Below are 13,070 nucleotides of genomic sequence, written 5' to 3' on the forward strand. Positions count from 1 at the left end.
TGTGGCTCAGTGGATTGAGCATCGATCTGTGAACCAAGAGGTCCCGGGTTTGATTCCCAGTCAGAGCACATGCCTGGGTTGTGGGCTTGATCCCCAGTAGGGGGCGTGCAGGAGGCAGCCCATCAATGAGTCTCTCTCATCATTGCTGTTTCTCTCTCTCCCTCTCCCTTCCTCTCTGAAATCAATAAAATATATATCTATAAAAAGCTAAAAAAAAATAGGATAAGTAGAAAGAGAGATGTGACTAAGACTTTTTACCTTGTAATGGTTTATCTTTTTAATACATTAGTGAACATATTACCTATTCAAAGGTAAAATTCGAAATTATTCAGTTTAAATTTGTTAGCTCTATCGTTTTATTGCTCAGAGTGCAGTGGAATAAGCATCCTAAAGATTCTCTGTGCTATGCTTGCTTGTTCATTCATTCGTTTGGAGGAACGGGGGTGTATTGTAAGCAAATGCAACAACAGATTTCACTGAAGGCTTCCCGGCCGCCAGGTGGTCTGGATGCAAAGGAGACCGGGTGGTTCATAGATCTTCACTCTAACACAGCTCCTAGGTTTTCAGGTGACCATGTTCCCAAATGTACGTTCTTTCCTAGCGAGCAAACAGAAAAGAGCACTAATTACGTGCACTTAAATACACATGAAGATGTGCTGAGTTATCCACGCTCATAACGAGATCAGTTTCTCTCTCCTCTTGTGTGCACCTGCTTCTTGGGAGAAAATGGGGCTTGCTGGGAAGAGCATCAGGCAAGTCTTATCTCAAATCCAGGCTTTACCATTTACTATCTACGTTATTCTTTTAAGCCTCAATTTTCTTACTTAAAATAAAAATAATGAGGTAGAAGAGGGCAGAGGGGGGACAAATGGTGATGGAAGGAGACTTGACTTTGGGTGGTGAACACACAATACAATATACAGATGATGTGTTATGGACTGAGCCTCTCTCTGCTGTGCATGGTGCAGGGACCTGGGCCTCCGGGGGCTGGCGGAGGAGAGGGTGCTCTGCTCTGAGCACCCCACACAGAGCAGTCTGTCTCCTAAGCCAGTGGTCGGCAAACTGCGGCTCACGAGCCACATGCGGCTCTTTGGCCCCTTGAGTGTGGCTCTTCCACAAAATACCGGCTTCTGCGTATGGGCCACGAAGTTTCAATTGCACTGTACATGCACGCCCGCACGTGGTATTTTGTTGAAGAGCCACACTCAAGGGGCCAAAGAGCCGCATGTGGCTCACAAGCTGCAGTTTGCCAACCACTGTCCTAAGCAATGCATTTCCTGCTGCAGAAAGGGCTTAGACAGAGGCTCCAGAAATGTCCCCAGTGGCCTCCCAGGGACCCGAAATACCACGGTCAGTGCCGCCCCGGGGCTCTATGGGCGGCTGCACTGGCAGGGAGCCCTGTGGAGCCAGAGGACAGGCCAGGGAAGGCTGCCAAGGAGAGTGGGAGCTGAAGGGGGAAGGGGACTTGGGCCTCTGGGCCTTTGTCTCACATTTGACTGAGACCTGCCTTGGCAGTGTGCATGGTGCAAGTTTCAGGAAGCTGGTCTTGCTGTTTGTCGCAGGTTTAGTGACTGGCCCAAGGTCCATGTCAAAGAGCAGAGCTGGGATTTGAACCTGGGTTTGTTGGATTTCAAAGCTTATGCTCTTTCTACCTCTAGTTCAGCTTTGCACCTGCTACTTTGTTCCTTCCCTGTTAAAGTCAACTCTGGCTGTTCCAGTTTCCCTACTCACCAACATTGCCTACCATGTACCAGGCACTACTGTGCTAGCCATTGAGAGTCTGGGATGGGAACCTCAGTAATCAGAGGGAAGCTACTGAGAATGGAACAATGGCAGCCAGGCTGGGCTCTGCGGTAGAGACACATCAACCCAGATTCTCCATGACTTAATGCAATAGGGGTTTATTTCTTTGCTGTGTAAAGTTCAGCTCACTCCTCTGCCTCGTAGCTATGTGGTGCATGCTGCCTCTGCAAGACAGAAAGACACGTCAGCTCATTCACAGGCCATTGCCCCACCCTAGCTGCAAGGGAGGCTGGGCAGTGTAGGGAAGCACACGGAGTACTTGTGAGCACCATCTCTACCAAGAATGCTTTCTGGGCTCAATCATCTCTTTGGTCCAGCTCAGTAAACCTTCTTCCAAAGTCTCTTCCAGTTGTTACATCCAGTTTCAAACCCAGGGTTTCCAGGTGTTATTCAACCATTTTCCCATCGGGAAGGGATTTGTGAGCTGAAAAATCAAGCCAGCTGCCAACTCCACCCCCAACATATAACGATGGAATTGGGATAATGTGACCTCAATTAGCAGTCCCACTGGAGAGGGGGAGGATGGGAGAAACCACAGTCTCTGTCCAAGCTTAGGCTCTCGCTGTGCCTCTGGGAGACACTTCCTGTTCTGTGTTCTCCTGGGCCCACCCTCCTTGGTGGCCTGGGAAGTGGTCATTGAGGAATAGCTCTCCCTGGGGACTGCTTGGCTCTTTGGCCCACCCGGTGTCCTGGAAGTTCTGGGGCAAGGATTGCCTGAAGACTAAACAGTAAGACCCTTGCGCAGGCTGGCTGTGGGGTTCCTTCGGTAACACGCCCTTCAAAACCAGTACATTCTGACATATTTGCTTCCAGCTGGGTCCATGCATCAGTATCTGCATCTTAAGTTCTTGTTGAGACCAGTTCCCGAACTGCATTAGTTCTCAGCTCCCTTGACCCAGGCCCCGCCCATGGAGGGTATCTAGAGCAGCAGGTGGGCAACCTACACCTCACTCTGATCTTTGCTGCTGGATTTGGTCTTTCCTGGGAAGTTTGTACCTTAAAGCCTCTTTTGATCCTGTTTCTTCCTGTTCTGGATCTAGAAGCAGTTGGCTTTTTCATCCTTGAAATGCCTCACATTTCTGGACCATTCCTTCTCCCCCGCCTTTTGGTTTGTGCTCATCTCTTCTTATATTTTATCAAATCCAGCCACTAGCAACCAACACACACCAGGAATGACATTTTTCCAGCACCTGCCCTAGCACCGCCAGTTCAGTAAGCCCATGGCCCAAGTGCCTGCAGACCACAGTTCCACCACATGCTGTGCTATTTCATAATAAGATGAATTGACATATTTCCCTCCTAAGGTACAATTTTCCCCAATGCCCCTCACCCACCACTAAGGAAGGGTCACAGTTTTTTGCTGTGTTGCTATGGCAGAACTCCATTTCTACTCTCAATTTGTTGTCTTTATGGTAATATACATATTTAATATCTAGAGAAATAGATAGAGATAGAAATAAAAATCTTTTCCACTCTCAATTTCTGTTGTACTTACAACCATATATATACTTAATATAAATAGAGATCCATCTATCATCTATCTATCTATCTACCTACCTACCTATCTATCATCTATCTATCTATCTATCTATCTATCTATCTATCTATCATCTACCTCTCATCTATCTATCTTATTGGTTTGTTTCTCCTGAGCCCCCTGACTGATATCCTTGGTCTAATGCCTGCATTTGACCCTTGAGGAGGCCTGAGAGCCAGCGAGGGGAAGTGACACAGCCAAGGTCATGCTCTGAGTTGGCGGCTCGATCTGGAATCCTGGCCCACAGTGGGGTTCCTCGCCGTCCTCCCCAGGAGGCCCTCTCTGGGCGCGGTGGGAGGCACACGGACCCGCGCTGCCGCCTTTCATCTCCTGTCAGTGCAGCCCTTTCCTCACGCACAGAGCGCGGGGGTTCCTGTGGAAGCGATGGGTTCTCATGTCTCAGAACTGTGGCCCAGAGGGAAGGGCGGTGCGGAGCGAGGGACATTTTCCTTGGCTCCGTTTCCTGGAGCTTTGGCATCATTTCGGTCATTAACTCGAGGACACTGTCAGACTGCTCGGCCCCCCGGAGCACAGCAGTGGTGCCCGCGGTGCGTGAAACGCTGTTCCAGGTAGAAAACCGCAGGCCAGGAGGCCATTCAGCGTCCGGCGTTGAGCCGGTTTCCCAAGGAGCCCGAGAGAATGTGCTGTGCCTACACCCTCATGTCCATCATCCCTTGTCAGGGAAATGTCCCCTCCTTTGGCTTCTGCTGTCCTTGTCCAGGAGCCCCCACTGTTCCCCTCCACCCCGCCCCGAGGCATAAGAGCCAGGGCCCCTTCTGTGCTCAGAGGCAGAAGCCCTGGCCTGGGAGTCGAGGGAGCTGAGGTCCAGCTCCAGCTCTCTGCTGTGCAATGTTCCTGGAATCACTGACCCTCGCTGGGCTGCCCCACCGCGCCCCTACTTTGCGAGGCTCTCACTGCCATGGTTGATACTGTATAGTTGTTACACGGTTTGACCCACGTTCCCGCTAAGAGATGCAGGGCTGCGTGGAGGGAGCGTTCACACTCTGGGCCGAGATTCGGTGAGTCCAGCATGGCACTTACTGGCCGCGTGACCTTTGACTAAGCCTCAGTCTCCTCGTCTGTAAAATGGGGGTATCCAGGCCATTCCCCAGGAGGTGCTTTGAGGATTAAATGAGATGATCCACTGTGAGCTTTCCCCATCACGGTCAGTATTGGGGCGTCTCTCCTCTCTCTCCCAATGAATTGGGGGCCCCATAAAGCAGGCTCCTGCTGTTTGTAGTTTTACCTTTGATGTCTAGCCTGGCACATAGTGGGGCTTCAAGAAGAGCGGAGTGAAGGATGAAATCAATGCAAACACTGGATTACTAGATGGACGCAAATCTGCGGGGACTACGCTGAGGACCAATGTTGGCCTCTGGTTTTCAGATCTCTCTCCCAATGAATTGGGGGCCCTATAAAGCAGGCTCCTGCTGTTTGTAGTTTTACCTTTGATGTCTAGCCTGGCACATAGTGGGGCTTCAAGAAGAGCGGAGTAAAGGATGAAATCAATGCAAACACTGGATTACTAGATGGACGCAAATCTGCGGGGACTACGCTGAGGACCAATGTTGGCCTCTGGTTTTCAGACATGCGCTTGGCAGTGGCCTCCTCATTGAAAAACATTGTTGGCAGAGGCTGACCTGTAAGAGGTGAAGGAAAGGCTCTGTCTAAAGTGTAGGTGGGTGTGCCTGGACCCCCCCAGCTCAGCCTACCGCGGGCCTCTCGCTTGCCTGTGAGCCAGAGCGCATCTCTGGGTTTCCCCTGTGCGCCCCACGGAGACGGAGCTTATAAGACACAGCGTTAGCCCTCCCGCTCCCATCCACCCACCAGCCCTGCCATCCATCCTTAGAGATGCGTCAGAAACGGTAGAACCCCCTTCATGAACGGCTCTGTGCTGTGGTTTATGGCGGCAGAAAGATTCAAACAACTAGAAAGATGCCGCAGCTGGGAAATTTACACAGCCCCGTAAATTAGAAAATTCCACTCGATGAAATAACGCGGGCTGAGAACACAGTAGCACCTGGGAGCGCAGGCTGCAGCTCTGGGAGACCAGGGGCACGGAGCTCTGAAACACGTCTCCATCGGGCGAGGAGCGGGGCGGTAGGGGTGGGGGGGACCAGGGCCACGTGGTAGCTGGCGAGAGGGGTGCAGCCGCATGCTCCCCTCCTTCCTCTCTTCCTTATTGCTAACAGAGCTCTGCTTGTGCAATAGAAGTCAGGCGTTAAAAAAAGACTAGCATTTTTTTTTAAATGCAAAGGCATAACTGTGCAGTTTTTCTTCTTTATTCCCACATTCAAGCTGTTTTATAAAAGAGCCCAGCATCCATTCAAGTTGGAGGAAGTATGAAACTGTGCATCGTGTACTATGCGTGTGCATGTGTGAGAGTGAATATCGGTGCACACATGTGCATGTGTGTGCACACGTGTATGTGTGTGCCTGTCCAACATCTCTGAGAGGCAAGTCCGGGTGACCCCCAGCCCTGCCTCGGCATAGCGGCTGCAGGCCTCTCTCTGCCTCCCTTCTCCAGTCTCATCCCATTAGCCAAGGGGATGCTTCCGCAGGCCGCCTCTCCGGCTTAGAGTGTTACTAAATGCACAGGTCGGCCCGGCCTATTGTTAGTGCCGGCGGATTCCGGAGGAGAAAAATGAATTCCACTCCTGCGCAAGGACAGCGAGCTCACGCCGCGCAGTGTGCCGCGGGAGAAGCACGTGCTGCAGAGCCTTGTAAGATAACCAGGCCTCCCGGAGAGGGTGTGGGTTTTAAGAAAAAATTTAAGAAGAATGTCTGTGCTCAACAGGGTGCAGCACAAAGATGGTGACCTTGGGAACGAGGGAGACCTCAGTTTCGGTAGCGTCTCTGCCACTCTCCCTGTTGGACCTTGAGCAAAGTAGTCGCTCTACTTGACTGTCTCAACTATACATGTTTTTTAATCTGTAATTGGTGTTAGGGACCGAATGTTTTATCCCCCAAAATCCACATGTTGAAGCCCTAACCCTAAACGTGATGGCCGTTGGAAGCAGGGCCGTGGGAGGTGATTAGGTTTAGAATAGCCCATGAGGGTGGGGCCCCATGATGGGATTAGTGCCCTGTGACAAGAGGAAGAGGCAGGAGCTTTCTCCCTCCACTGCGTGAGGACACAGCCGGAAGACTTCCCCGAGCAAGCCAGGAGGAGAGCCCGCCCCAGGAACTGACTCGGCCGGCAGCTTGGTTTTGGACTTCCCAGCATCCAGAACTGTGAGAAATGGGTCTGTTGTTTAAGCCGCTCAGTCTGTGGCATTTGATTACAGCAGCCTGAGTGGACTAAGACGAGTGGAGATAAATGCATCTAATTATAAGCCTGATGGGGTGAAATGAGATCATGTACAAAAGCACCCGTGTCCGCCTGCAGGCACGTAGCAGATGCTCAGTGAATACTAGTCCCAAGGTTCTTCACCTCTCCATGACGTGCAAAGTGCTTCTCCCTTTTGCTCGGCTCCCTATATGCTCTAATCCTATATAATAAAAGGCTAATATGCAAATCAACCAAACGGCAGAATGACCAGTCGCTATGATGCGCACTGACCACCAGGGGGCAGACGCTGAATGCTGGAGCTGCCCCCTGGTGGTCCGTGCACTCCCAAAGAGGGGCACCACTCAGCCAGAAGCCGGGCTCACGGCTGGCGAGCGTAGCGGTGGTGGCGGGAGCCTCTCTCACCTCCGAGGAAGCACTAAGGATGTCCGACTGCTGGACATCCCCCAAGGGCTCCTGGACTGTGAGAGGGTGCAGGCCAGGCTGAGGGATCCCCCCCCTCCAGAATTTCATGCACTGGGCTCCTGGTATTTAATAGGAATCGTAATAAAGAGAGAGAATCTGGAAATATGTGGCCTGACTGGGTCCTCCTCTCCTTTCTCCATTTCGTTTGCCTCACCAAGTTCCAGAGTGGACTAAGAAAAGAACACAGACTTCAGTGTATCCTGCGGACACCCTCAAACTCTAAGGATAAAGAGAAGCTCTTACAAGCTTCCTGGCAGAAATGCCTACAGAGGAGAAAGAGCTTGACTGACATTGGATTTCTTTGCATCAACTAGGATCGAAGGCAGTGGAGCACCATCTACGGCCGAAAGAAAAGGACTGAAACACCAGAGCCTAGATTCCACCAAAGACACCCTTTCCCAGAAATCCAGGCCCACGCGGTCCATCTGAAAGGTGAATCGCAATGATGCTCATCAAATAATGAGTAAACGCAAAGAGAGCCGGCAAAATGGGGGAGAAGGGGGGGAGCAATGGTGGGCAGTGTTGTGTAGTAAATGTGTGCGTATGTGTATGTAATAATTAAATATGAAGAGTAAGGACAGGCTGTCTGCGGTGTAATATGCTTGTTCAGGAAGGACTCTTGAATAGAAAGAACAGATGATCCCACACAGTTCACAACTGAGAGTATAGTAAACCATCTCAGCGAAACCTAGGAGCTGGGAGTGCGGGGTGGGAAGAAAAAGTAAGCGCGTCCTCAGTCTTCTCTCGGGGGCCAGAGGAGGGCAAGGAGAAAGGAAAGTGAAAATGTCCCCAGGACCCACCGTGCGGGGTGAGGAGGAAGAGTGGGCGACATGGAGCATCCTGGTGGGGACACAGGGCCTCTTTGACGGGAGAGGAAGTAGCTAATCTGGCGAGGAGCGTGGGAAGGGAGGCCGCATGAATGGCATGGAGAGCTTCCACGTGAGCAAAGGGAGGAGATAAAATGAGTGGCAGCTTCTTGATCATGTGACTTAAAGTTAGGAAACAGAAAATGAAGAGGCGAGACAAACGACAAACATGAACTAAATCTAAGGAGTAGGAGACAGCCTCTAAGCCAGTGATGGCAAACCTATGACACGCGTGTCAGAGGTGACACGGGAACTCATTTTTTTTGGTTGATTTTTCTTTGTTAAATGGCATTTAAATATATAAAATAAATATCAAAAATATAAGTCTTTGTTTTACTATGGTTGCAAATATCAAAAAATTTCTATATGTGACACGGCACCAGAGTTAAGTTAGAGTTTTTCAAAATGCTGACACGCCGAGCTCAAAAGGTTCGCCATCACTACTCTAAGCAGTCACACTGAACGTGATCAGCTGCCTCCTGCACGTCCCACACTGGGTTTTGCCACTCAAAGGCAGAGACTTTCATGGCGGGTCAGACAAATAAAGTCCAACCGTATGCTATGTCCAAAGAGCGATGCTTAAGGCAGCAACCGATGCTTATCGAGAATGGCGATGGTGAATGGTTACAAGCTAAAAATACAGGAATCAATACGCTTCGTCTCTTCCACCAATAAGCATCTAAAAATGGAAACAGGATGAAATATTTCACTTACAAGAGTGATAAAAACTCTAAAATATTTAGAAGTAAGTAGAGTCACTGCCCTGACCAGTTTGGCTCAGTGGATAGAGCGTCGGCCTGCGGACTGAAGGGTCCTAGGTTCGATTCTGGTCAAGGGCATGTGCCTTGGTTGCGGGCACATCCCCAGTGGGGGGTGTGCAGGAGGCAGCTGTTCGATGTTTCTCTCTCATTGATGTTTCTAACTCTCTATCCCTCTCCCTTTCTCTCTGTAAAAAGTGAATAAAATATATTAAAAATAAAAAGAAGTCAGTAGAGTCAGGAAGGACAGGATCCCTGTGAAAAACATCAGAAAATCTCACCAAGGGATGTGAAGACATGATCCGAACGAAAGAACACAGTGCGTGAGAAACAGATACATCACCATAAAGAGGGGGGTCCACCTGACAGAGACGTGTGCATGGAGCAACGTTCCAACAAGAATTTCAAAGTCTGTGCTATTTCTGGGGGTTGCTATTGAATAATCTCATACATAAACATATGCGGAAAACTAAATGCCCGATGATTGTCCCCACACATACACCAAACAGGTGTGAGCCCCAGGAGAGACCACCTGCCGGACACATCAAAGTCGTGGATGAAGAATGAATGGCTCACCTTGCCTGGTATCAGAACACCTTACAAAGCCATTGTAACCAAATTCGCTTGCTATTGGGTCAGGAATAGGTAAATAGACCAAAGGCACAGGTTTGAATGTATATTTTTATTGATTTCAGAGAGGAAGGGAGAGTGAGAGAGAGAGAGAAACATCAATGATGAGAGAAAATCATTGATCGGCTGCCTCCTGCATGTCCCACACTGGGATTGAGCCGAAACCGGGGCATGTGCCCTGACTGGGAATCCTGGTTCATAGGTCAACGCTCAACCACTGAGCCACGCCTGCTGGGCTAATATGAGACTTTAATATATAACACCATGGTGGTCCCGCGTGATGGGGAAATGGGTCACTCAGCAAGTGGTGCTGGGACAATGGGCGTCCATGTATAAGAAAACAAAACAAATCTCTGTTTTTAGATCATATAAAAATTTAGACGGATTATAGACTTTTTTAAAAAAAAGATAAAATTAAAAATTTGCAAGCTTAACTATAGGCTTGATCTAGGGCATGGGAGGAATATCTTTCTGAACCAAGACCAGAAACCTGGATGTTATAAGAGAAAAGGTGGGCATATTTGGGTGTGTAAAACTTTTAAACATACAGGCCAGCAATGAAAATTCAAAGAATTGCATGAAATGAAATGAAATTCATGAAAAAAGCAAACACACAAATGGTAGATTTGGAAAAAATACTTGTGGCACAGGCTACCGCCCACGTATATGCAATACATACACAGTGTATATTGGACGAGAGCAGCCGCCGTGGAGAAAGGGCCGCGGGAGACGCAGCGCGCACAAGGACAAGCCCAGATGGCAGAGGCGCCCTGGAAAGGCACCTCAGTCAAGAACATGCAAATTAAAGTCTCGACGATGCATCCCGTTCTCCTCTGACTCCTGGCAAAACGTACAAGCGTGGTAATTGTTGCCAGAGGGCATGTGTGAAAAAAGCCCTCTCGTGCTCCCTTCAGGAAAGCAACCTGCCAACATCTGTTAAAATAAAAAATTCATACGAGCCTTCACCTGGTGCCCGCGGTCCTGGGAATGCAGCCTCCCCCAGAGAAATGAAGCCCCCAGCACGGCCACTCGTGGGGGCGGACAGAGCATCACCCCGGGGCCAACCCCGCTGGAGGCAAGCCGACGCCTTCCTGGGCACTCCCCCCTCCTCCTTCTTAAATCCTCACCGGAGGATATTTTTTCCATTGATTGTAGAGAGAGTGGAAGAGAGAGGGAAAGACAGGGAGAAATATTGACGTGAGAGAAACGCATTGATTGGTTGCTTCCTGCACCAGGGCCTGGGCCAGGGAGGAGCCTGCAACCGAGGTATGTGCCCTTGGCCAGAATCAGACCACAGGCCATGCCCTATCCACTGAGCCAAACTGGCTCTGGCGGCACTTGCCCTTTTAACCGGGTCCCAGGGGCGCTGTGGGTGCTGGCTGGAGCCTCAGGTCAGGAGGGCCTTGCCCACCAGGCTGAGGGCTGGACTCTGTCTGCGGGGTCCTCACGGCCACATGCTGAAAGGGACCTGGCTGCCCCGTAGCTTCTCTCTGCCCGAGGCCGTCTTAACGGGAGGTGCCCAGAGCAGCAGTGGGCCCCGGAAGGTCCCATTCACAGGTTCCAGTGGACAATCCTTTGAAGGAGGGGTCACCATTCACCCCACTGCAACCCCCATCCCCTTCGGGCCTCAGGTCCCACCAGGTCGGGGCTGGAGCAGGCGCTGTCCAAGCTGGCGCCAGGCTTCGGTGCGGGGGGCAGGGCTGGGCGTTGCCTCCTGGGAACGGAGGACAAGCTGCACCTGAAAACAGTGCTCCTCGTTGTGTTAGGGGCCCTGGCATCTCACCGTCCCCTCAGGCTTTCCCCGCTCCGGGACGGGGGGGAGGAGACAAATGTGTAATGCGCTGTTCCTCGCCGTTCCTAAATGCCAGGTCGGTCTTTGAGTGTCTGTTAAACGCCCCCAGCGTGGGCAGAAGTACAGAGCTAAGCTGGGGCGGCACCCAGGCACTGCCAGCCGATTGGGAGACGCCTTCTGCCCCGGAGGACGGAGGGCGGCCTGAGTGCCAGGCATGGCCCGCTCCTCGTCTGCCCCGCAGACCCCGCCATGTCCCCACCTGCCCAGGCGATTCTCAGATTCCAGGGTGAGTCCTGGTTTATTTTACTGCAGATCATCCCATCTCAATTTTTCTTCCCCCTCTACCCTCTCCTCCCAGCCCCACTGTCCTCTCCTTTATACACATCCATTCTCATATGTGGACTCTCCCTTGGCTCCTAGTTGTCCTGCTCTGTCCCTGCACTAAACCGCCCGCCTTTCCTGTACCTCTGAGGCTTGCGTGAGTCCCGCAAACAATGCCCCTGATCGAACGAATGGGCGGCAGTCGGTGCCAGCATCCCTCCTTCTCCTCTGCCCTCCTCAGTCGTTAAAGACAAGCACTGGCCAGCTAGCACCTTGAGGGCAGGCGCTGCCCTATCCACGCAGCTGGGTTAGTCCCTGGAAACCAGAGACCCTGCACGTGCCCAGCCGCCGGAGGATGCAAGCCAGGCGGCTCCCATGGACACGGGCTTTAAAGTGGTGAATCCGGTGATGATGCGGGTGAGGTGAGCCTGCCTGACGGAGGAGGAGTGAGAGCCGTGGGCAACGGGCAGAGGCATTGACTACAAGCACTGTTGACACGACCATCGTGATCAGCAGAGCCCTGGACACGGGCCTGGTTGCTTTGCTAAGATAATGGAGTTTCATATTTGTATGTAATGTGGCCACACGAGGAAGTAACCAGTGGCTCTGCGCCACTCTCCGTCCCAATCCGCTGACCGCTGTGGCCAGCAGGGGCGGGATGGGTGAGTGGCCGAGTGGCTCCCTCGCCAGGATTGGTTCTCCTCTTGGTGCAAGGAAGCCGGGGTTCCAGCACCTCCCTGCCTCAGGGAGGTCCATCATGGTGACTCCGTGGACTGTCTCAGCTTCCTCCCCCGCCGCCAGGGACCGGGGGGAGGGGGGGGGGGCAGCACCAGGTTTAGGACTCCTGGTGGCGCTGACACTCACGCACGGCTCGGGCCACGTGTTGACATCTCTGCTTCCGAGCTCCCCAGCGGCCGCTGTCCAGGGCAGCCTGCAGGCCGGGAGCCCGGACGGGCAGGCCGCACACGCAATGCCTCCTGGAGTTTCCACGCTGCCTGCGCTTCAGGAATTTCAGTTTTGCTTCCACGTTACTCGAGTATTGCCTGGGGAATATGAAGAGGTTGCCTGTCATTATGGTGAATCGTTTAGCGAACAGTTAGGGGACCGAGAACAAGTCAGTCCCTGTTTCAAAACCCCTCCACTAACGTCGCGTCACTCTGCACGGCCTCAGCACCTGGAGCAGATGCTGAGCTAATGGATTCCTGCCGGCCTGTCAGTCACAAAGGCAGCACTCCCAGGGAACCGCAGAGTCCGCGCTCGGTCCGGGAGGGGGCTGAGGCCTTGCTCAAGGTCGCAGGGAATTTCAGATCCCCTGTCTGTGGGCAGAGCTCCAAGTCAGTCCTGAGCTCCCCGCAGGGTGATCCGTCCTGGGCTCAGCTGTCATCGACCACGAATCCCACACACTCTCGCTCTTTCATCAAAGCATCTTCCATGTGACCCTGAGTGACCTCCTGGCTGGGGGAGGAGGGAGGGACTTTGCAGCGACCGACGTGATGGGAACCTGGCTGTGGTGCTTCTGTTCCCTGGAGGCTTCGGAGAATCAGAGGCGTCCGGGAGGTTCGATGTTTGGAAGCAGAGAGAGGTGACGACTGGGCCCAGAGCTGGTGGC

General features: G+C 52.1%; 1 protein-coding gene across 1 annotated transcript in view; it reads right to left on the reverse strand.

The window, feature by feature from the left end:
- The window catches only part of LOC106726913 (chromosome unknown open reading frame, human C14orf132), a 53,007-nt gene extending 40,474 nt beyond the window's left edge, over window positions 1–12,533 (reverse strand). Inside the window, exon 1 of the mRNA XM_014543651.1 lies at window positions 12,326–12,533. Coding sequence (XP_014399137.1) covers window positions 12,326–12,533 — 208 coding nt within the window. The remainder of the gene's footprint in view (window positions 1–12,325) is intronic.
- Window positions 12,534–13,070: the final 537 nt, after the last annotated feature.

The sequence above is a fragment of the Myotis brandtii genome, unplaced genomic scaffold (genome assembly GCF_000412655.1).
Source record: "Myotis brandtii unplaced genomic scaffold, ASM41265v1 scaffold331, whole genome shotgun sequence".
Lineage (NCBI taxonomy): Eukaryota > Metazoa > Chordata > Mammalia > Chiroptera > Vespertilionidae > Myotis > Myotis brandtii.